The sequence below is a fragment of the Apostichopus japonicus genome, chromosome 12 (assembly GCF_037975245.1).
Source record: "Apostichopus japonicus isolate 1M-3 chromosome 12, ASM3797524v1, whole genome shotgun sequence".
In the NCBI taxonomy this organism is placed as follows: Eukaryota; Metazoa; Echinodermata; class Holothuroidea; order Aspidochirotida; family Stichopodidae; genus Apostichopus; species Apostichopus japonicus.
In genome coordinates this window covers 2573174-2599310 of record NC_092572.1, presented here as the reverse complement: position 1 = coordinate 2599310, position 26137 = coordinate 2573174, and the positions used below count along the sequence as shown (strand labels likewise).

The window sequence follows — 26137 nt, the reverse complement described above, 5'->3', positions numbered from 1 at the left end:
GCACTTGTTTTGTATTCTATGTTGGACACACTGGAGCTCAAAACCTTGTAAACCCCAAGCTCAAAACACTATATATTGGTGGAACTTCATATCTAATATGTGCATGCATCTTACAGAGGGAAGAACCCTACAGTTTCTTGTCAGGTCAAGTGAGATCAAAGAATGAAAACCTTGTTAACATGATAACTTACAAACTGTAAATCGGATAAACTTTATATGTGGTATGAGGATGTGCCATATTGAGTAGAAAAAAACTCTAGTTTTTCTGTTGAGGTAGAAGGTCATTTGAGGTCATCAAAGGTCCAAAAATTTAAACATGTCAACTCACAAACTAGATGTTGGATATACTCCATTTGCTGGATGTGTATCATGTGTATGCACCTTATTGAGTAGAATAACCCTGTTGTTTTCTGTGGAGGTGAAAGGTCATTTGAGGTCACCAGAAGTTAAAGTCTGAAAACCTTTAAAACACAATAACTAAAAGACTGTAAGGTTAATTGGTGAACTTGACGTTTAATATGTGGCTGCACTGTATCAAGGAGAAGAAGCTCAATGTTTGTTGGGAAGGTTGAAGGACAAAATGTGAAAGTCTTGTAAGGACTCAAACTCAAAATGGAGAGCTTCAGTTTATGTGGATCCAACTTACTGAGTACAAGAAATCTTTCGTTTTGCTGAGGTCAGAGGTCATTTCAGTTGTCAAAATGTAAAGTTGGCCATATTGGTCACCTACAGTTTCCACTTTTTGGTTCCTTGCTTTAGCAAAAGGAACCTATGCAGTCAGGTTGGCGTGTGTGTGTATGTGTGTGTGTGTGTGCGTCTGTGACACTTGCTTGGGTACGCTCTATCTCAATAAGGGAATGTTGGATTGAGGCCAAACTTGGACTATAGATCCCCCATATGGAGAAGGTGTGCCCTATTGTTTTTGGTGCCCACAAAGGTCACCAAAGGTCAGTTATGGTCCAAAAACCGAAAATGTTAAAACTGCAATAACTCCCAGTGCCAATGTGCGACAAGGTTGATATTTTGGGACAAGTTGTGAACTGGTTAGGGGAACATTTTCAAACTTAACGGTAATGTGATCGAAGGTCAACAAAGGTCAATTAATGATAAAAAACTAGTATTTTTGCGATAACTTGAGAACGAAATGTATGTTAGGGTTGGGAGTTGCCGCAATGTAATCCAATTGTCGACCCGCATCTGGGTGACCCTTGACCTCAATTTGACCTCTGGTGACCTTTTCGTGTTTTTGGGATTTTTACAGTTTCGATGCTATTTTCAGATGTCAAAGGTACCTTCTGATCATAAATGTCAATAGGTTGACCCCGTGTGACCTTTATGTGCGAAGTTATATGGGGTCAAAGTTTTTCGGTCGGAGTTAGGATGGTTGTACAGACTTTTCGTTTTGTTTTTTGGAATCAGGAGATTAAACTACATCTGAAACCAAGGTCAAAAGGTCAAAGGTCACATTAGAAAAAATGTGCTTATTTTGGGAGGAAACGAGCAAAAAAGAAAATGTTTGGTTTTGATGCTAGATTTGGATATCAAAGGTACAGTACCGTTCACATTAAATCGGCCGTGGCATCGTGTATCGTGATGCCCTTATCTTTTTCTATCGTTTTCTATCGTGAAACCTGACTACTGTCAATTTTTTGTACACGCTACCACGATATAACGATATACCACGATCACACGCTATATCGTGATACCGCTTTCTAGTCACTTCGCCCAACAACCATTTCGCCCAACTGCCATTTCGCCCAACCAGCCTGGTCATTTCGCCCAACCAGCCTGGTCATTTCGCCCAACCAGCATGGTCATTTCGCCCAACCATCATAGTCATTTCGCCCAACCAGCATGGTCATTTCGCCCAACCAGCATGGTCATTTCGCCCAACCTTATTTTACTAATATTCAGTCAGAATAATATTACTTTTTCTATTCCACTAGTTCAATTTGATTTATTTTGGGTTAGGTAACTTCGTAATAGGTAAATAAAAAAGTGAAGTCCGCTCGATATCGATCGGAGTCTGAGCAGTTATTTCGGGTATAATATGGGAGGATTACACTACTTTAGGCCTTTACGCATACAATGGAAGTTATATTATTATACAAACACAGGGGAATCGGTCTTCATAAAAACCTATCAAACCTAACCTCTAAATCACTGATCCATCCTACTGACTAACAATTCCCGAAAGTTTCCTTATTAAATTGAAAAAAAAATTTATAAAACCCGTCCGTAATATTGAATTACTATATTTAATCAATGTAACCACTTTATCAATGTAACCACATATGTAATCACATATGTAATCAATTTAACCACGACTTCAAGTTTCCTTAATGTTCGGTTCGTATCCTGTAACGTTAAAAATTCCCGAACATTTCCTTACTAAAGTTATACAAAGTAAAGACTTCAAGTTCCCTAAATATTCCTTAATATTCGAACGTTTACTATCAAACCTAACCCCTAACACACTGATCAATCCTCAAGTTTACTTAATATTCGGTTCGTATCCTGTAACGTTAACAATTCCCGAACGTTTCCTTTTGAAATATCATATTTAATCAAGGTTGGGCGAAATGACCAGACTGGTTGGGCGAAATGACCAGGCTGGTTGGGCGAAATGACCAGGCTGGTTGGGCGAAATGACCAGGCTGGTTGGGCAAATGACCAGGCTGGTTGGGCGAAATGGTAAGGTTGGGCGAAATGGCAGTTGGGCGAAATGGTTGTTGGGCGAAGTGTCCTGCTTCCGTGATACCAAGCCTTCACAATAGCAAACATGACTGCTACATTCACGCTAACACGTTATATCGTGATTTCAAGCTGAGCGCATCACAATTCGTTACTTCGTTTGGGCTTTGGGTTTTTATTATTCACGCTAATATCGTGTATCATGAAGTTCCTACTCTACTGTGCGAAAATCGATCTTTTACAGGAGTTCCGCCTTGAAAACTTTTTGATGTCAGCTCACAACTTTACACGTTTAACTTTTTATTTAACAACAGTAACGTTACGTACGGATAGCGACTTTTCTGTTACTAGTAGTGTTAGTTGTAGATTTTATGTTCCACGTTACTTTGAATAGTTGGCAACATTTTGAAGAATAATAAAATACTACTAAGCCTTTCTTGTGTTAATTTTTTATATAATTTATTGTTGGTTCGAAGAGAATGAAAAGGGAAAAAAATTCCACCGCAACAACTTTGAAGCAGGGCCGGTTAAAAACAAAACATCTTCATCGTCCCCGCAAGGGGCCTCCCTTTTCCTGATTCCCGAGTCTCTATTCGGATTCAAAAAATCTAACTAACCTTAAAAATTATTTTGTTAAGGTTGCCACATATTCCAAACTAGTATTAGCGCATGAAAAGAAGAAAAACGTCAGCCTGTTTTTTTTCAGATCTCAGTACGAGAAACATGTATTTTATTTGGATAATAGAAAAACTTTCTTTATTGTGGTTAATTAATATTTTCCTACCCTAGCTATTATATGATAAAACCTTCATGAAAACCGACTTTTTAGAAAATGGATTTTGAAGCTCAGTCAACAATTTAAAAAATGCTTACCGTTAAATACTGGCGTCAAAAATACATTTCGAATTTATTCCAATAAAGATCCACGAAGGATAAAAATGCGAAGAACAGCTTACTAAATAGAATTGAAACTGCATGTACAGTACATGGTCATTTTAAGTATCCAAATACTATACAAAGAGATCGAGTTCACCGAAATACCCCTTTTCCCTACCACCTGAGGAAAAGCGTCTTTTATAAATTATAGTACCATACAGTACTTTACATTTGATACAAAAGTAACATCTACAACAACTTCCCAAAATTTGTATGTGTCACAATAGGTTAAGTTTTAACCGCACAGTACCATTAATAATTTGCATATTACATCAAAAGTTACACTCGGGCGTCCAGATGGCGGGAAAATGTACAATCATGTACAATTTGTTGTGTCGTTCCCACGGTGCAATGAACTTGGGCAAGTTGCCAAGTTCGAATGTCGTTGACCTACTTATGTTCCGTAAACAATGTCAATGGGAATTATGTGTGTAAAAACTTGTGTTTTTTCCATGTGTTATATATATATATATATATATAGAAGTTTTACGTAAGCGGAGTGAATTTCGGGGCGGCTCGTTGATTGTGAGGAAGCACTTATCTAAGCATCAATATTTGTGAAATATATCGTACGGTTTTTCTTCAGAAAATATTTTTGACTAGTATTTTCTCAATGTATTAAGAAGGGTGACATACCCTATGTTCCGACGTCTCTATGGTCCGACGTCTCTTTAAGTTCCGACAATTTTTTGGGACTATAATTTTTTGAACCCAATTTTTTTCTGGGGGGGGGGCTCAATTTTGTTAGACCCAAATTCTGTCTGACTAATTTTTTGGGGATTCAATTTTTTCGGACCCAATTTTTTTGGGGACTCATTTTTTTTTACCCAAATTTTGTCTGGCTTAAGTTATTTTTTGGGGGGAGGACTCAATTTTTTTGGACCCAAAGTTTCTTTGTGGAATCAATTTTGTTAGACCCAAATTTTGTCTCACTAACTATTTATTAGGGGGGACTCAATTTTTTCGGACCCGATTTTTTTTGGGGGACTCATTTTTTTTTTGACCCAAATTTTTTCCGGCCTAATTTTTTTTTGGGGGGGGGGACTCAATTTTATATGGACCCAATTTTTTTTTGTGGAATCAACTTTTTTGGACCCACAATTTTTCTGACCTGATTTGTTTGGGGGGACTAATTTTTTTCGGACGCGCCAATTTTTATTTACGAAACAAAAAATAAAAGGGCCCAGAGTTTTTTATGACCCAAATAGTGCTTGTCCGAAAAAAAAATTGGTCATAAAAAATTTTAGAGTAAAAACAATTTGTGTCATCAAAATATTTTGGTCCAAAAAATTATGGGTCTTAAAAAAATTTGGTCCGAACTCCGAAAACATATTGGTCAAAAATATTGGTCAAAAGAACTTCAGAGTAAAAAACAATTGTCGGAACGTAGACACGCCGGAACCCATAAAATATAGTGGGTCTACCCCAATCATTGCATTTTGAGGGAATGTGTATTTAACTACGTTACATGATGCTTAAACACATGTTTGAACAAAATGAAAAATTCAAGTATTACCACATAAATATTCAAAAAATATACTTTTGTTGCATGGTATGAAGGATTTGGTGAAACTAAACATGTCTGGACTGGTTTGAAAATTCTACGAGGTTCGTGATCAACTTGACCGTCTAGTATTTTCAGAAAGTAAGGTTGCTACCATACAAAACTGTCCGGCCAAAAGCAATTAAATGACTTTATGACATTTAAATAAAAAAAAGCTTCTAACAGAAGTTATGACCAATTTTGTATAATTTTTAATGTGCGCGTCAATACGGGTTGCCATCAGGATCATATCGATTACTGATGCTATGCAAAAGAAACTGCTTATTTGAGCATATCATATGGTGCGGAAAAACATTCTTCAAGCAAACAATTTTCTCGAAAATCTTGCAAAATTCGATCGTGAAAACAATGTTCAAACATACTAAAGTATGCCACCCTATGCATCCCGGACGGTGAAAAAGCTACTGTAGGCCTATATTCAGCGTTACAATGCATATTAACCCTATCGTAACATTTGGGACGATTTGCTAGTACAATTAAAGCCTAGGCTGATATTCTTGCATACAAGAAGTTCAGAACGAATGTTTTGTTCGAACTGAAAATATTTTGCGACCGCTATTTTTTTTAAAGAAGGGGTTTGTATGAAGGAGTTTGGATGAGTAGGCCTACAGTGTGTTCATTAGGCGTATCGTACTAGTTTTGCGATTATGAAACTTGTATGTCGATTGACACTTAATTTTGGTGACACACCAAACTTTTTGATCAGAATTTGCAATAAATCTATTGCACATTGCGTTGAATTGATGATTTCATCTACTGCGGGAAGAAGCCTACCCCAATTCTTTCAAATCACGATGAAACGATCGATCGTTCTGCAACGTGATTCACGCTATAACGATAACATCACGATAGTATACAGTGCCAGTGAAATGATGCACACATTATCACGATATTACGACCACGATGCGACGCACGATATCACGTTAGGTACTTGCTATAGGCGTAATGGAAACGATATCACGATAGACTCCACGAGTCTCCTCATATTTTGTCACGATACACGATGCCACGGCCGATTTAATGTGAACGGTACTGTACCTTCCGATCAAAAATGTCAATTGGTTGACACCCGTGTGACCTTCGTGTGCGAAGTTATACGAGGTCAAAGTTAATTTTCAGACATTTTAATGCAACAACTCCCAGTTCCAAGGTGTGAAATGGTTGATATTTTTGGACAAGTTGCAAATGGTATAGGGAAATGTTTTCAAACTTAATGGTCATGTGATCCGAGGTCACCAAAGGTCAATTCATGTCAAAAATCAAGTATTTTGGGGTTAGAAAATGGGCAAAGAAAAAAATGTTTGAATTTTTATAGTTTGATGCTCTAATTTTCGTCTCATCAATCAAAAATGTCAATAAGTTGACCCAAGGTGACCTTTGTATGTTAAGTTATATGAGGTCAAAGTTAATTTTCAGACATTTAGTGTAATAACTCCCAGTGCCAAAGTGTTACACAGTTGATATTTTGAGACAAGTTGCAAATGGTATAGGGGAATATTTTCAAACTTAACGGTCATGTGATCCGAGGTCACCAAAGGTCAATTAATGTCAAAAAACTAGTATTATTGGGATAACTTGAGAACAAATTGTCCGTTAGGGTTGGGAGTTGCTTCAATGTAATCCAATTGTCGACCCGCATCTGGGTGACCCTTGACCTCAATTTGACCTCTGGTGACCTTTTTAGTGTTTTGTGGAATTTTACAGTTTCGATGCTATTTTCAGATGTTAAAGGTAACTTCTGATCATAAATGTCAATAGGTTGACCCCCGTGTGACCTTCGTGTGCGAAGTTATATGAGGTCAAAGTTAATTTTCAGACATTTAATGCAATAACTCACAGTTCCAAGGTGTGACAAGGTTGATATTTTTGGAGTAGTTGCAAATGGTATAGGGGAATATTTTCAAACTTAACGGTTATGTGATCCGAGGTCACCAAAGGTCAATTAATGATAAAAAACTATTTTTTTTGCGATAACTTGAGAACAAATTGTCCGTTAGAGTTGGGAGTTGCTTCAATGAAATCCAATTGTCAACCCGCATCTGGGTGACCCTTGACCTCAATTTGACCTCTGGTGACCTTTTCATGTTTTGTGGATTTTTACAGTTTCGATGCTATTTTCAGATGTTAAAGGTACCTTCTGATCATAAATGTCAATAGGTTGACCCCTGTGTGACCTTCGTGTGCGAAGTTATATGAGGTCAAAGTTAATTTTCAGACATTTAATGCAATAACTCACAGTTCCAAGGTGTGACAAGGTTGATATTTTTGGAGTAGTTGCAAATGATATAGGGGAATATTTTCAAACTTGACGGTCATGTGATACAAGGTCACCAAAGGTCAATTAATGATACAAAACTAGTATTTTTGCGACAACTTGAGAACAAATTGTCCGTTAGGGTTGGGAGTTGCTTTTATGTAATCCAATTGTCGACCCGCATCTGGGTGACCCTTGACCTCAATTTGACCTCTGGTGACCTTTTCATGTTTTGTGGATTTTTACAGTTTCGATGCTATTTTCAGATGTTAAAGGTACCTTCTGATCATAAATGTCAATGGGTTGACCCCCATTTGACCTTCGTGTGCGAAGTTGTTTGAGGTCAAAGTTAATTTTCACACATTTAATGCAATAACTCCCAGTGCCAAAGTGTGACAAGGTTGATTTTTTTGGACAAGTTGCAAATGGTATAGGGGAATATTTTCAAACTTACCGGTCATGTGATACAAGGTCACAAAAGGTCAGCTAATGTTAAAAAAGTAGTATTATGGGGGGAGAAAATGGGCAAAGAAAAAATGTTTGAATTTTTACAGTCATGCTCTATTTAGGTCTCACCGATCAAAAATGTCAATTGGTTGACATCCGGGTGACCTTTGTGTGTGAAGTTACATACAAGTTCAAAGTGAATTTTTTGACATTTAATGCAATTAAATCCCAATGCCAAGGTGTGACATGGTTGATATTTTGGGACAAGTTGTGAATGGGGTGGTGGAACATTTTGAAACTTAAAGGTCATGTCATCTGAGGTCACCATTGTTATCATATCTGTTGACAAGCTTGTAGGTCTCTTATATTTCTTACATTTTCGACGCCATATTTAGATCTCAAAAGTGCCTTTTGATAAAAAATCCGATCACATTTTGTGATCACAAAAGTGTTGGCTATAGTGTTGGTTACTTTATGGGAACATGTAGGACCACAATTACTTGGACTACTTCAGCCCAATCTTGCTTGATAATATTATGTGTATTGTCATATACCCCAAGCAAGGAACCACAGTGCCCTTGGGCTCTTGTTAATTTCAGAAAACAATGTTCATTGACTCACTGGCTTTTTTTTTTTTTTTAGTCCGCTCAAATGAAGAAAAAGACAAACAAGGACATTCAAGTAGTGACTATACTGGATATCATGCGGTAGGTCTTACTAAATAAACTCAACATATTTAAGGTGGATACAAACCCAACCATTATCCTTTGTAACCTATATGACAGAGATCATAGTGAAGAACAACAAATAGCTAATACAAATTTTGCTCCATTTGGGACATATTTTTGTTTCAAAGTCATATCCCAGGCTGCTCTTTTGTAAATCTGTGACATGTTACCAATATACTTGAAGGCTTCATCCATGTGTGTGATTTCTATGAGATATCTTACTAATGGAATAGCAGTTTCCTTTGCTGTAAATGGAAAGTTTAAGTTCGCACTATTACAAAGATCAGCAATGGTTGGCTTTGTGTCTCACTTAAAATGCCACTTCATTGATAGGTTTATTCCAGTAGCTGGCATTGTTTAACTTACAGTAAAGACAAGTCTAAATGTAATTGCTTGAAGGTAATCTATTTTTGTTTTTCAAGAAGCACCCATTGCTGCTTCAGGAAATTAATCAGATTTTATGATTGTCATCATGGCTAATTTATTTCTTAACAAAATTCACCTCTCTTTAAAATTGTTTTCATTGATGTGGCCTGATAATATATCTGATAGAATAGGAATATTCCTTAGATAAACTCTTAATTGAATGTTTCATGATAGGATTGAGCTATGAGAGGATATATGATAAGAGTTATGTTACTAAAATGTTTTAATTCAATGAGTTATCCATGATATTGACAAACAATTGGGCTTATGTTGAATTCATTCATAAAAGTTTGAACAAATGTGAAATATTCTAAATCAAAATATGGTTCCAGGAAATGTGTAACATTGAAAATGTGTTGCCATGGAAATGATAATCTGCAATCATTTGGTGACAATTTTATATTTTATACTTATTTTCCATGTTTATAGGATCTGTTGAAACGAAAAGATGATGAAAAGCGTGTAGGTATGTACCGCTTCTTTTATAATTTTTAACAAGGATAGCCCTATTTGGTGCTAACCCTATGAATATTAACAAGGATATGTGGTCAAACGAAAATTAGAAGTATTGCTGTGGTATTTTTTAGTGTTTGCACTTGGATAAAATTAAAAAACTCAGACCATGGTAGTCGATTACATTACATTGCAATAACTCTTCACCCTCAAGTCGGATTGTAATCAAACTTGGTATAGATGTTGGTTAAAAGCTGGTACATGTAGGCCTCAATATTTTGGGACCATATGGGTCCCAAAATATTAGGGACCTATTTTGGTCACTGTGAACCCAAATTTTATTTCCAACTCAATTGCAGGTAGGGACACATTCTTTGGGCCAAAATTTGTGGGGCCCAATATGTTTTGAACCTTTTGAGCCCACATTTTCTTTACATTGCAATAACTCCACAATGTTAAGTCGAATTGCAGCCAAAATTAGTGTTTAGTTATTGGTTAATAGCTGGTACATGTAGGCCATCTGGGCACCCAACATTTTTGGCCCAGTTTTGGGCCGGGTGGGCCAGATACCTTGCTTCCACCTCAAATGCATTTTAGGACACATGCTTATGGCCAGAATGTTTGAGCCCATTTGGGTACACATTTTGTTGTGGTCAATTTTTGCATGGCAAGTTTATTTTTGATCCACTTTACTTGGGCCAAATATATTTTGGACCATTTAGACACCATATTTTATCAGGCTCAAGTTTTAGGGAAAGGGCTAAAGCCTTAAAATTATAATAACTCCAAAAAGTTGAATCATATTGTATCCAAACTTGGAATACTTGTGTTGGTTAATAGCTGGTACTGTATGTGGGTCTAAATATTTTTATATTTTGACCATTTGAAATCAATTTTTTTTTTAGCATTTACATGACAATTGGAGTGACTGATATGGTAACTGACCATGTGTGAAGTTGATACTATGCATATTCATAAAGGACAGTGTAATATTGTATCAACTTAGGTTGGTATGATGATAGTATTGGGGGGATGACATATTCAATGCAAAACCCAACCATTGTGCCCATTGGGCTGTTGTTACAACCAATCTTTATTGTTAAGTACATACCCACATACAAGCTGTGGCATGAACAGTGCAATGACCTTCTTTATGAAACAAACCAGTTACCTGTAGAATGTAATACCAGTTTTAACCAACTTATTCCATCTTATAGGTCACTGGTTTGGATCCTTTCTAAAGAAATAATTGTCTCTGCCCAGACAACAGTTACTTACAATTAAATGAGTTTTGTGTAACTGTAAGACCTTTATCAGAAATACAATAAAATGCAGTACTCAGTTGGTTTGGATAAGAATTTTTCTTTTGCCTTTGTACAGAAACAAGTTTCACAGGAGCAACAAATACTGATACCGATAACTCAGACTATGATGGAGACAGTGATCATGAAGAGGGCCACCCATTATTGGTAGGTAGTACTCAACTCCCATACTTCCCCTTTGATTGGAACCATGCAGGAAAGCAAATATTATATATTCAACTTAATCATGGCCATTCTCAATGTAATTCAACAGGCACTCAGCTTGTCAAACTGTGTAAACATTTCTTGCTCACCATAAAATTTCAATATAATTTGAAATTGTCACTGATAGCACCATTTTTCATCTAGGTCATATTACTTGTAAAATAGTGGAGGGACACAGCATCCTCTTACACACCTTCCCCAAATCAGTCCTATAGTTCCTTGCCCCAACCCCTAGATTGCAAAGGCTGGTAATGCCACTGATATGAGCTGGGGCACCCCCTTTAACAAAAAAAGACATAAGCAAAAGGTTCATCATCTGCATCTAGATCTCTACTACAGTCCAATTGTCACACTACCAGCTTCAGTAATGTAAGACCAAGTGTTAGTACTTTGCAAGGTCACCTCAAGTAGCTTTTGATTCATGTGCTGTAATTCAACATGGTTATAGCTTGTAATAAAATACTTACATCATAAAAATCCTGTAAATGAAGGTAATTTTCCGACTTGTGGAAAATCTTATATTGAGAAGAAAAACGTAGAGAAAAGCAAAGGATTTCCTATCCTACTGGTACAAGTTCTCTGACAAGACTTTAATAAACTGTGACATCTTCCAAACTTGATCAATGAGTTTTGCTGTTTGGGCTTGTGCCTGGTTAATACTTAATTTCCTTTTCATGGTAATATGTGTGTTCAACATTTGTGAAACTCACATTTTTAGCTCATCCAGCATGCTGGTGTGAGCTATTGTTACAGTGCGGCGTCTATCACTCTATCCGTCAACAATTGGTAAAACAGCTCCCACTCGCACAGTGTTTAATGGAATTTCATGAAACTTGGACACAAGGACCATTGGGTATAGGGCCATTAGAGATGGTCCGAAATTTAGGGTCAAAGGTCACGTGTGGGCAGTAATGGGCCATTTTGTGGAAATACGCAAAATGCTTCTCCTACAGATTCCATGGTACAATGTTGAGGGTTTGTCACGATAGTACTATGGAAGTTTTACCTTCAGGGTGTTCATGAATTTGAGATCAAAGATCAACTAGGGGTCTTTTGTGGCCCGGGCCGCGGCCCTATATTTTCAAATTGCTTCCGTTCGTACAGTGTATGGCCAGTTATAATGAAACTTGGTCACAACGTTCCTCGGGATGAGGGTTATGAGGGGTGTTCGGAAAATTGAGGTCAAATGTCATTTAGGGGGTCATCGGGGGTCATTCTTTGTAATATTTTCAAATATCTCAATCTCCTCAAGATTTTGATGGATCACATTCAAAGTTGAACTGATGGTTGTTGGAGTGTGTATGAATAAGGTGATGCCTAATAATTTTTGGTCAAAAGTTAATTAATTACAATTAATCCCCATTGTTTAAAAAAATCTGAGCCTTCACCTTTTTGCCAAAGCTCCTTTAATTTGTCTCCCAGTCTCTGCAGTATTTGTTTACATTTGTGGTTAAGCTCTGCAGAGGCTGTTAGTGGAATTATAGCAGGAATGGGAGTTGTTATTAACTGTTGAACTGTAAGCATGAGAGCCCTATAGCCAATCAGCACTTGCTGATTCTTAGAAGTCTTTGAGCCTGAGGTATGTAGGTAGGCAGCCAGCCAAAATTTTGGGAAGGCGTGCTTGTGAAGTTCTGTCTGCTCAGGTAGAGGGGAGAAAGTTTAATAGGGTAGGTCAGTGTTATTGTTTGAGAGAGTGGGTAAAATAGGATTTAAAGGGGGAAAATAGGAATTATAGCCAGTGGTGTGGCCAGGATTCTGCTACAGAGGGGGGGGGGGGTTATCGCCGTTTTGAGCTAGGGGTATAAATTTGTCTTTGAACCTAAAATGTTTGGCCTCATGGGCCTAAAATTGGTGGAATCTGAAAAATGGCCTGAAATTTGGTGGGCCATAAAGTTTTGTGGGCCCTACATTTTTTAGCTCGAAAAGGTATGAGCTTCTGCACCATTGGTGCTCTAGTTGAAAATTTGACCTCTGATCTTAGAGTTAAATTATTCAGGTCTGCTAGACACAAGTACTCATCACACACAGTGATTAATAGGGTACCTTCCTATCAAGTTTGAAGACAAAAATGTTAGCCAAGCTGTTTAGGAAGAGCTTTTCAAAATAAAATTGCACCGCAGTTGTGATATGGTATGGTAACCACTGTATGGTAACCACTTATGTTGATAGTACTTGACATTCCTATTCAACCAATGCAGATTCCAAATGAACTTCCCCTTGGAGCTTCTCACAAAATTCACTTTCTACTTCATTCAACCTCTGATATTTTGTTCTGACTGTAATACAAGTTGCCATCAAGTGACACCTTCCTACCAAGTTTGAAGAACATTGTAACAGCTGGTTAGAAATTCTGGACACAAACTTTGCGTATCTAATCCAGGAGAAACTAATTACAGGATTTCATCCTCCCTATTGGAGTGATGAGATAAGAATTTGTTAAAATTGGTTTTGCACATATATTTGCATATTTCAAATGTTTGTCCATTTTTTGTAGGATTCCAATGACCAGAATGAAGTACTTGCTAAACTCCCTGCTGGTAAGTAATAACAATGCATAACAACACTAACAGCAGTGGAAATCTTTCTAGTGTTCTAATGGGTCAATAAAGTGGCATGCTCTTGTTGTTGGGGATGGGGGTGGGAGGAGAGGTGTTTCAGCTGTTGTTTTGATGAGTGACCATCATGCACAAATGGAGGAGAGATTTTCACAATATTCAACAGTGATTATCATTGGCTGGATACCTCAACACCTAAAACTTACATGGACCTCATACTTTGTATCAGTGAGTCCTTCACTACTTTTGAATGTTCATGATATGATCCAAAACATACAAACCTGCCAAAAAAAGCTTAAAAACTGCAGCTATGAGGAATCCCATAGTTTGGAGGTAGATGCCTCTGACTAAATATTGGCACAGAAACTGCAGTAGACCAAACAGGCTAACTCAGCAATTAATTAAGCACTGGTGCTGTCATAATTTATAGACTAATACCTCTGCCTGATTTCTGAGTTGCTTTGTATTGGTGGATATTCATAGATATTCATCTGACCATTGTGTAAAGAGGCTCATTCAATATGTTCATCATGCTTCTGTGAATCTCCCACTTGGGAGCCAATGTAAATGAATAGTTGGGTGTAATTTTTCTTGGCTGACAAGTTTAGTCAACTTCAGTCAAGCCTGTTATGATGCATGGTGAGCTTGATCATGAGTAGTAGCATTTGGTTCGGTTAATAGACATTCAAGACTATGAACTGTCCAGTTTCATTCTTTGTCTAAATTACACATGTTTCTCATTTTTACATTTTGCAAACATTCAAATATTTATTAAACATACTTTCACAAAAGTTTATTTTTAAACTCTGGAATATTACTGCAGAAGGGTCTTGGATAATAAAGTCACCATTAGGTATCTGCTCTGGTACCTGTTCTGGTACTACCTACTGTACAGGCTAGTTGCAAAGAGTGGAATTTGATAACGTCAGATGAGTTACACAATAATGCTTACCTAATACAGATATGGTAAGGACAATAAGAAAAGTCTGCAAGGAATCACTTGTGAATATTTCTTCATTGTTAATATCAGATACAAGCACACAACAGTTGAGCTGATAAAGTTAGGATAGCACAGTATAAAATACTTGGATGATTTTAACCCAGCTGTGAAAGCTTTCATGAGAATGTGACTTAACATTGTAAAAACAACATATATGAAGTGATGATATTAAGTGCTGGAAAATTCCAAATATTGCATATACAGCTATTTGTTTCAGAAAATTGATGCTGTTGTATTCATTCAAAGACTTTTACACAGCTGCCATGCTCAGTTTAAGCAAAGACCAACTCTCTATACTGTCAAATTTTCAAAATTACCATTTGTCTGTGATAGTAAGTGATTTTAGGGAAAGAATTGTAGGCAGTAATATTTCACAATGAATTAAAACAAGCTTTTAGGTTTCATTAATGAAAGTTTAACAGTGGTCACTGACAAGATTGATTGTTATTTCAATATGTTTCTCAAATTAGAATGTCCTTGCTTTGATCATGCAGGTACATGAATTGTTTCACGCAGGAAGGCTTGGTTTTGAAATTGGTATGAGACTTTACGTTCTGTAAAAGAAGGGTGTTTAAGCCTGATCAGTGAAAACACATCTGAATCAAATGCTTTGATATGCATAAATTGTATGCTCAATGACCCATTGACTGCACAAAATAATTGATGCAAATATTGCTTCTCCAGCAAACTAGCAAATCCTGGCCTCAAAATTCTCTCAACTGAGCTTAAATAAACCGAGGAGCTGATGAAACACGTTTTGTTTCTTATCTGACCATTAAATCAGAGATACAAAGTAGTTAAGTTTAATACATACATACACAACAACAAGTAAACTATTTCACTATCTGATCAAATGGTGTTGTTTCTGTTAATAATTGTTTTGTTTCTGCAATTGTAAACGGTCAAATACACTTATCTGAAAGTCACACTTTGCATATTTGTTTGAACATTTATTTACTGCTTTTCCCCCAAATAACTAGGCGATACAAAAGAGACCACTGAAGGTAGGTAACCTGTTTTTCTATCATATAATAAGACACATGTACCCCACCATTGTATGCAAAGAGAAGGTGTTTTGCAGTATTGGCATTTGCTACACCACTTGTGAATGGTAGAGTGAGACGTTTTTGCTATATATATCTCTCCTGAGAACCTACTCAAGTTTAATACACATTGTCTCTGAATATCTTAATTCTCTCTACAGCTCAAATGACTGTTTTGTTGAAAGATAAGAAGACTGTCAGGTGAGTACAAATTTGGGATAATCACTCATAAATATATTAAAAACTATATATTCATCATTATGCTATAATCAGAACCATATGTTATGTTCATCAGTCATTTGGTATGGCTGAGCACTTTCTAATCACAACCTGGGTTTAGTTATTATTTACCCTACTATGTATTATGATACATGTAATCCATCAATGCACTCACACCCATCCACAGACCTTTGTTATGCACATAATACTAGGCTGCTTATTTATCTGCTTGAGTGACTCATTTGTATTCATTTGATCTGCTTGAGATGAATAAGGTTCCTCCAAATATATCAATGGGGAAGTATACGAAATGCTTGTTACTATCTAAAAGTCAAGAGTATGAACAGAATATTTCTTATTATTACTGTCATTGTTGTCACCTACAAGAGCAGGGTACAGTTTGGTGTGGTCCAACAGAGGCTATCCGACCAATATAAAGACACAGTACAAGAAATTCAACAACACATTCAAGAATATTGTAAGCTTGACAATAAATGTAATTCTTCAAAGTTACACAAAGTTTTGTCTTCTTTTAATTAATATGGGTATAATGCTAAATTATCAATACCTTGGATTCAAATATTAACCAGATAATAGCATGTACCTCAGGTACTACGCAACATTGAAACCATCTGCACGAGATTAACAAATGTTGGGTGTTTCTACATAGATTTTTACAAACTGTAACGCTTACTCAATACCCCAGCGGTTCATTTAGCCTAAGAATAGCTAAGTAATATCTCACACATAGATAATGTTGGTTATACAACAATATATTAAGAATGGCTTCTTGTGAACAAGATATTAAGTATTCAAAGTTCAAGACGTTCCATTGTCCAACGCTTCTCAGTTTTTTTTTATGTTCTCGTAGCCATTTAGATGTTTACACCAGTCAGTTAAGGTTGAATAGGCTGAATCCGGTGAAATTCACACTATTATGGCCCCAGGCTAATATGGGCTTTTCAAAAATGAACTATATCCCAGAAAATATTCCGCATCTATTAGCACAGATAGTAAGATCACATGGACATTGAGCAATTATATAGCATGCTCAATCTACCCATACACCTGTCTATATCATACTGGCCCATTCCTACTACAGAGTCACCATTACTGTACTAGATCTGAATAGTTCCCCGGACTATAGTCCAAGTTTGAGTACACAAACGCCTGTTTACTCACACAAAAGATGGCCCAGCTTACTATTGCCATAAATACCATGGCATATTAACTCTAATGTGACAATTGTTTTACCTAATGAAGCTTACATGAGCGATGAGTTTGATTGATTTTGGTGTAAAAACATGGTACAGGATCTCAAAAATAAAATCTTATTGAACATCATTTATTAACTGGATAAACCGTATCAAGTTCAATATCATTTCTGGTGGAGGTCAAAAGTCATTTGAGGTCTGCAGAGGCAAAAAGTTTGTTAACGACAAAGTTACAAGAATAAAATTTATTTAAATGTGTCTCAAATATAGTACATGGATGCTTCATATTGAACTGAAGAACCGCATTGTCTGGTAAACAAATGTCATTTAATGTCATTAGAGTTCAAGTATCTGATTTATAAAAGATGTAGATAATTACATTTTAAAAACCAGAATGCAATTTTTGCATTTCGGGTTTCTGTTTCAATATTTTATCACCCAGATACATTTCATTGTAGAATTTCTGAAGATGATTGCTTAGCAAAACCTCTGGCTTTTTGTCTGCATCTCTAGGTCAACACCACATCCTCATAGTGTTTCAAGATACATTTGCTTTTCCAATTTAATGAATTTTGTTTAGGCATCTGGCAACAACAGAGTGAAAATGTCATCATAGCATTGCATCTGTAAATGTGTTTTATTTTCTTCTGATAAATTGTAACTTACTTATTCACAGAATAAAATCACATTGGGGAAGGTGGTGGGGCTGTGGTGTACACTTAAAAGTAGCATATGTGAGTGGTTTGTTGAATGATGAAATCTTTTGTATTATTTAATTGTAAGGAATATCAATAGTATTTTGATGATAATCTGGAGAACATTGACAGCAAGCAAAGCATTTTAAGGATAAATCAACAATCTGGGAAAGTAAAGCTTTGTACTGTAAGGGCATCAGCTGTGTTCACAGCACAGACAACCTTCTGTGAACCACTGCTTGTAAAAACAGGGGAACTGAGCCAGTCAAAATAAGTTAACTTATATCAAGCATACCATGCATGAGTAATGGCCAATATGTTCAGATGGGGTTTTCAACAAGCTGCATGGATTATACTTTCCTCTTTAAAAATAATACTTGTTAAGTCATGTGTCTAAGAGAAATCTGAAATTTAAATTTGTCAATCCCTCTAAAATGTGTTCAACAAAACTTGAGTTACCAAGCAAATGAACTGCATTGTAATGAAATGATGAAAAGTGGGATAAAGAGTTTCAGATTATTTCTTTGTTTACAACTTTTAAATGTAGACTTATTTCAGGTATCCACATTGAACTAAGGATGAGATTACTGAATGGTTCAATTCGTTTTGTATTTGCTGCTATGAGCAAACTAATTGTTCCATCTTGACATTTGTTCAATAGTCACCTTGAATTATAACTTATGCATGTAATGTCATAACTCATGATTTTTTTTTCAGGCCTCATGCTGATAATGGACCTAAAAGACCATGCAAAGGTGATGATCTTTGTTTGTTTTCTAACTTTTCTTCTGTTTGTTTTGTATCTTTATTAATAACATGGGAAACATCCTTTGATAATTTTCTACGTAAAATACACAGTGCAGGTGTTAAATGTCAAGCAAACATTTGCTGTCATTTCGATTTTTGATTGTCTCTTAGTGCTCAGATTATATTATAAACATTATGCATTCTTGCAGTCTCTGCATTCTCGAAACTTGCATGCTATTGCCATATAGGACCAAGTCAAAGTGATCAACTCTAAGGGGACTACTGCATTTAACGGTTTCTGACAAAACGTGGTGTAAATCTTATGAATGAAAAACACTGAATAGAGTTCTAACTAGAAAATGGAATGTCAGTTAATAGTAAAAGGCTTGCAATTCTTCAATTTGTTTTTAAAGGATACTGGATGGCTTACTAAACATCCTTGTATGAGATAGTGAAATGTGCTGGTGAATTTACTTGCAACGTTAGTTATTTAGGTCTCAATGTTTAAAGTTATAACAGCTATAATATCATCAAGAACACTGTGTTAAAAGTGAATATCAACACTGTGAGCTGTTCCTTAATTGACGTAATTAGAAGTATAATCTTTTCTTTCCTCTGGTACACAGAATATCGCATACTAGATGATTCTAAAGGTGAAAGATCATTTTACTTCCAATTTGAATTAAAGAAGCCAGGTGTACATCTTGTACTATCAACTAGAAGGGAGGAAAATTCACCATCAAAATGTGAAATTTGTGAGTTACATATGTTTCATTGCTTTTTGAACCTGCTCAAATAAGAAGCATTTGCAGCGCATATTTCAATTTCCTTATGAGCTATTAGACAGGTGATGGGGAAATATAAAATGGTCATTGTGTGCGTTGATGTTGCTTTGATGATGTAAAACAGTTTTGAGTAAACTTAATGGTTACAAATGAAAGGCTGATTCCACTTTTAATTACTTGATTTGGGCTCTCAGAACACTGCTAACTTCTGCAGAATGTTTAGGACTGTGCAATCCCATTGACAAATAACGAAAGAGAATAACCACCCGACTGATGAAGTTAACTGTCAGCCATCGAACTGACTAGTATTTATATAAAACATGCAGTCACTGTACACCAATCAGGCCCCATGTTCTCTTTGTGGCTTGTTGCTTATTAATGGATATCTTATGTCTTCAAAATTGTTTGAAGTACAGTTCTTAAAGTTGTCTGAATACCACCAAAAATGAGAATTCAACTAAATTGCAGACTTCACACTTGGCTTGAAGAGAACATTTGAGACATCAGGCCCTCTTCATTTACAAATAGACACACACATGTAAACAATGAAAAGCACATTGTCTTGATTCACAGGAAGACTATACAATCTTAAACATTGATTTGGAATTGTCAAATGTCACTGTTGTATCTCTTGAAAAGGAATAAATGCATCATGAGCCTTGCTCAACAAATAATCATAGTACAGGTTGAAAGTTTTGAGTCTGCATCATTGTGAACTTCCTTCTTATTCCTCAAAAGATTTCGATGAGGGAAAGATAAGAACAACTACTGAAGGAAAAGAAGGAGATTCCTTCCCGTATGAAAACTGTGGAATGTTTAGCATGATCATGCAAGAAGAGAAGCTATCATTGTCCATTTTTGATGAAGATGAAGGCTGGATACCATTGTTGAAATGGGAAGAAAAAGTATGTCTCAATGAATGCTGCTTTATTGTTGTATTCAATATTAAGTTCCTAAAAGTAGAGAAATGTAAAAGGCTGACTGAATTTGAAAACCCTACAAGCAGGACTTTATCTTTGCACCCAAAGAGAGAATAGTGTGTGTTGAGAACTCCCCTAAACCATTATTCAGATCAAGTTCAAATTTAATGGGTAGGTGCCTGACCATGTCATAGTTCAAAGGTAAAATACCCCCCCCAAAAAAAAAAAAAAAAAAAACTGTATTAGCTATATGCTTTTCAGTATGTTGAGAAAGTCAATAAACCACAAGATATGTAAAGAGTAATATGACATTTTAAAATAGTATTTATATAGTAGTTAAGGAGTGAGGTCAATGCAGATCAATTCGGTCGTAGGCGAGATGATATGTGCAACTCCATGGATGTCCATCTTGTTCTAACTTTCCTTACAGAGATGATCAAGTTCTATAATGCCAGTGCACATTATTCATCTGATGCATACACTATTTACAAGTTTTTTAAATTTTACAAATCTTTTTTGTATAAAAAAACAAGAAAAGCTTATCTATGACTTCTGCCTAGTTTGCTTCAGGTTCACTTTTGGGTAAAAACTATGTGAACATGATAGTACCTGATATCGGCATACAGGTAGGCATTTCCCCCTACTACCCCTAATTCTTAAAACATAAGAGGGTTATTCGTATCGTTTGGCATGCTAAATTTTTGAAACATGATTCTCAGCATTTTTTAAGTTAAGAACTTAAAAGTTACATCATACTATAGATTTCAACACAGGTGATTTAATGTTCAAAGTTGTTCACATGGTTTTACCTTCAACTCTGCAAATTATTTTTCCTTAGTTTCGAATAAACGATTCAAGTATAATTTCTATGTAAATTATAATGAATAAATTATGCAAGTACAAGGAAAAACAGTTTTTCCATCATCATATATTAAACTCTGGAACGGATTGGGTTTGACTTTACTTAAGTCATCCTTAACCTTGAATTCTTGAGAAAAAAAATATTATGTCAACTTATCAATGCCAAAACTAGTTTCTTACTGCAATTTTTTACTGCATTGATTAGCAACAAATTAATTTTCTTTCATTTTTTTATATTATTTAATTTTGGTTTGAAGGTTTGTTTCCTTTCACTTAGTTTCTCTCCAGTATATGTACATATTTATTATATTCAAATTGGGAAAACATTCTATAAGCATTGCGCTTCTTTTTTGTCTCCTTTTCCATGCAATTGTATATAGCTGAAATATAGCTGAAATATTGTATATACTGTAAATGATCATGATGAATGTTTTTTACTCTGTCCTTCTAGTTTATCAAAAATAATCGTGAATGGTTTGTTTAACATTCATGAATTGCACAAAGTGACTTAAATAAACTGTTGGCATTGTCATTTAATGCAAACTTTTCACAAGGTGTTCGTTTTGTCCCTGTTTTATATTTCATAAGTTAGTACTACGCTAACTGTTTTATTGAAATATGTACTGAATTTCGGACGTTCTCTGTTTACCTCTGTTTATTTCAAACCTTGCTACTTCGATAATCTTACATGGCGCTGTTTGTTTGAAGTCACTGTTAGCCTCGGCTGTCTTTGAATACATAAATTAAGGGAATATTTGGGTACCTGTGTGCTTTCAAGGGCGACATTTGTTTTAAGGAGCCTCAAAGCACCAGGAAAATACATTTCCATGCAAAATGACATCCACGATGTCATGAAAAGATCTGGTAAAAAATCGCCACAGTTCGCGAAGGTGAAGGTAAGCTCCGATGTCTCTCCCCAACGTTACAACACAGGACCTATGCAAACGTAACGGTGCCCAATTCTCAGGAGCAACGATATCCGTGCATGAGTGGACACATCTTTTAAGAAAGTGATAAAACAACTATTGTTAAACTATGTGTGTAAAAGTAAGTTGGCCTGACGTTTCGATCCTAGCAGGTTCTTCTTCAAAGGCTAAATGACAAGTAACAGTAACAGAAAGGACAAAAAACACGCACAGAATACAGATAGGGTAATGAGCATGGTGAACTTAAAGAGATAAATGTAAGGGGATTACTGGACAAGGGATGGAGAGAAGAAAGAAAGAAACCAACTGGGGAAGAGGAGGAAGGAGATAAACAGTGGAGGGACAAAGAGAGGATTAAGGGAAGGGGGTAGGGAATAAACTGGAGAAGGACAAAGACAAAAAGGTGCGGAGAAAAAAATGGTGGAAGAGAGCAATGAGAAAGAGGAGTGACGGGGGGGGGGACAAGGGGAGAAGGAAGGGAGGACAAGAAAAGTTAGTCCTTCCTGAATGTTGAGCCCATGAGGTTGTAGGGTGCAAAGGCGTTGCATCCACAACATCTCTCTGCTGATTCGTACTAGGTCAGGACGGCTACCTAAGTGTTAAATGCCCTCTAGAGACGTGTCGTTAATGGTATGGTTGGGAAGGTTAAAGTGTTCTCCAACTGGGGTCTCAGTCTTCATGGTGTTGACTGTGGATCTGTGACCATAAAATAGCTTCTTGAGGGTGGTTTTGGTTTCGCTAACCAGGCGCGTATCCAGGATTTTCTAACCCGGGGGGCGCGAATTACTATCTAAGCGGAGCGCCACCATCGGTTGGCGCGGAGCATACAAGAAAATTTCCGGTTTTGATACCCCCCAGATCACCGGAAATGGCACTTCTCGGGCTTGAAAATGAGCAACCAGATGTACACTTTTGCCTGAGAACCAAGTATTTCCCAAAAGTTTTTTCCATCCATAACCTTTTTGAAGATTGTCACCAGTCACACATCATGTTCGACCTCATTGCTTTGTAGGTTATTCTACGTTACGGCCCACAATATCCGAAAGCCCCACTTTTCAAGGTTTTAAGCCCATTGTTGAGAATTTGAAAATTCACTTTTCTCGTGAATAAAATCACTTCAAAACATACCCATAATGTTGCACAACATTCAATCTATAGACAACGAATATAGAAAAACCTCCTTGAACCCCTAACAGACAGGTCAAAATTGAACGAGTAGAGGAAAGTATGATGAAGAATGTTGGTGAGGAAATTTTCGAAAATTCCGACACAGTTAATTTATTGGTGTAGAAGTATTGCAACCTCTTATATTGGCTTTTACAAAACTTCGTTGAAGGAACAGAAAAATAGCAGATATTTCCGATATCAGGTATATCGAAACCGAACACTTCACTCATAGGCGTAGGTCCCGTAGGAGGCGGGGCTGCAGCCCCCCCCCCCAATTGTTTTCCCTTTTTTTTTTGGGCACCTACTGAAAGAAAAATAAATAGCAATGAATAGCTTAAAATGATCTCCTTGGTAATTTAAATAAAGTTGTAAGCTTGGCCGACATAACTACTGTAAAAGAGAGTTTTGACATAAATGGATCTGTATGGTTTTTCTCCATCTACATAAGACATGTCGTTGTTTACATTAGCATCCGGCGGTATACTGTGCAACTTTCACGGACCGTAAGGTACACGATGCCATATAATGTAATGACCGATCTTGCCTATATGATATTGGCATCGACATGTTGAATGCGCGCTTTGGCTTTTTTTTTCGGGCAAGTCATTACAGCCCCCAAATCCAATCTGGCTCCTACGCCTTTGACTACACACATTGACAGTTTTTGAGGCTGTACATCGTGGAACATGCATTTCAATGCTCATTGATATGATGTTATATCTGCTCTTTGCTTTACAAATCTGAACTGGCGTGTAGCGAGTAATTGCCAAGGGAGGGCGAAGCCTGTAGGCAAACTATGAGTTGGCGCGAAGCGTACAAGAAAAATTTTGGCCGAAAATGCCTCCCATATCGCTGGAAATGACACTTCCCAGGCCTTGTAAGTTGCATCTAAGCATTGTCTATTTTGAAATTACTAGCGATGTCATAAAGAAAATTTGCCGAAATGCGTTATGTTCCCCGACGACTCGGTCGAGTTCAAGTACATTAGTGAGAGAGGAAAAACAGACGTCAAAAATGGAGTTGTCGGGGTAAGGGGTAGGGTGAGGCGCACACCCCCTCCGTAATCCTTGATCTGTCACTGGCTACCCTGTGTATATAATAGGGATCTTTCTCTTCCCGAGGTCTTGGCTATCTTCTACTCCCTCCTTTTCTCCTTTTTCCCTCTTTTTTCTTTTTCTTTTCCCTTCCTTCCTCTCCTCCTTTTCTTTTTTCCACTCCTTTTCCCGTTTTTCTTCTCTTTTTTTTTCTCTCCTCTTTTCCTTACCCGGGGGGCGCGCGCCCCCAACGCCCCCCCCCCCCTGGATACGCACCTGCTAACATACTGGATTCCGCAAACTCTACAAGAGATCAGATAGATGGCATTAGTGGTTGTGCAAGTTATGTGACCCTTAGTTTTGTGTGTGAGTTGCATGCTGTGGCTTGTGATGGAATTGGTTTCAACAATGTGGTGGCTGCAGATGATGCATCTCGAAGTACGATCACATTTGAAAGTAGGCCTACCATGCTGAATGGGTGTGGGTTTGGAAGTTAGTGGTGGAACAGCAACACGCACAAGAAGGTCTAGTAGGTTGTGTGGTCGTCTGTAGACGATGGTGGGTTTATCAGGGACGGCTTGTTGGAGTCTTTCTGAAGTGAGGAGAATGTTGTGGTTGTTAGAGGTGATTTGCTGAAAAGGAGGAAGATTTGGGTGGAAAGTAGCAACAAGGGGAGCTTTATGTCTCGTCCTTTGTTGTCCTTCGCTGCCAAAGTAGATAATCTGGGAAAGGGAGCGGACTCCGTCTGAATGGCTACACCTACCCTACTGGCACTATAGCCCTTGGCAGTAATGTGTTTTTCCAAAGCATCTGTATGGCGAATGAAAGAGTAATTGCTTGACTGAAAGACCAAAATCACCTTCACGTTCATGGACAAGCATTACCTTCAAAGACACGGGACTGCTATGAGTACCAGGATGGCTCCTTCCTTTGCTTGCCTGTTTATGTCTAGTCTTGAAAGAACGCATTCTTAGTGCAGCTCCCTGCTCTCGTCTTATATGATGGCGCTACATTGATGACATCTTCTTCGTATGGACCAGTGATGAGGATAGCGTGCTCACCTTCATCAATCACATCAATTCTTTCCACAGCACCATCAAATTCACCTCTGATTACTCTCACCAACAGGTTAACTTTCTCGATGTGACTGTTCGCAAGGAACATGGTTCTCTCTCTCTACAGACTTATACACCAAGCCCACAGACATACACCAGTATCTCCATTCTTCAAGCTGCCGTCCGCGTCACTGCAAGTCTGGAATTGCCTACTAAAACTTACACAATGAGTAACAGCAACAGCTCATCGGCAAGATCGAGCATATCCTTGGTGATCTACATATAACTGACCGAATTGAGTTAAGTTTTTACACGCAATTGGTACGTGAGAAAGTATCTCGCGAGAAGAGTTCTCACAAGAAGACGAAACTATTATAAACAATTAGGAAGATCTCTTATGTGAAGACTGGGTAATTTAATTATGAGTACGTGTCTCATGAGGAGATATAGGAAAAGTTTCTTGGGGGATACATGATTAAAGTTAGTTACGAGTAAGTCTCTCGTGAGAAGGCAGTCTAATATCACTCTCGAGTAAATAGCTAGTAAGGAGATCTCTCGCAAAAAGGAGTCTCGTGTGCATAATTACCCGTAAGAATATTTACCGTGAGAATAATGACTCTTGAGTATAATAACTCGTGGGAAGGTATCGTTTTTTACAGTTACTTGTGAGAATATTTCTCGTGACAAAAATGACTCAGGAGAAGATGACTCGTGAGAAGGTATCTGAGTATTACAGCCTTGTGCTACTGACTGAAAATATTGATTTTTGCAAGTTGACGTTACTTTTCAATATTCTTTCCCTAAATTGTTCCTTTAGGTTAGTAAACATTTGAGCCAAATGGACACAGGCTCTCTAGGTCGTAAATACTATTACGAAACAAAAGAAGG

General features: G+C 37.1%; 1 protein-coding gene across 7 annotated transcripts in view; it reads left to right on the top strand.

Annotated features, from left to right (window-relative positions):
- LOC139976985 (uncharacterized) overlaps positions 1 to 21620 on the top strand; it is a 48996-nt gene extending 27376 nt beyond the window's left edge. For all 7 annotated transcript variants that reach the window (XM_071985922.1, XM_071985927.1, XM_071985926.1 and 4 more), the window contains 9 exons: positions 8538 to 8602; positions 9479 to 9515; positions 10883 to 10971; positions 13523 to 13565; positions 15564 to 15587; positions 15788 to 15827; positions 18472 to 18509; positions 19128 to 19256; positions 20025 to 21620. In XM_071985922.1, coding sequence (XP_071842023.1) covers positions 8538 to 8602; positions 9479 to 9515; positions 10883 to 10971; positions 13523 to 13565; positions 15564 to 15587; positions 15788 to 15827; positions 18472 to 18509; positions 19128 to 19256; positions 20025 to 20323 — 764 coding nt within the window. In that variant the 3' untranslated portion in view covers positions 20324 to 21620. The remainder of the gene's footprint in view (positions 1 to 8537; positions 8603 to 9478; positions 9516 to 10882; positions 10972 to 13522; positions 13566 to 15563; positions 15588 to 15787; positions 15828 to 18471; positions 18510 to 19127; positions 19257 to 20024) is intronic.
- Positions 21621 to 26137: the final 4517 nt, after the last annotated feature.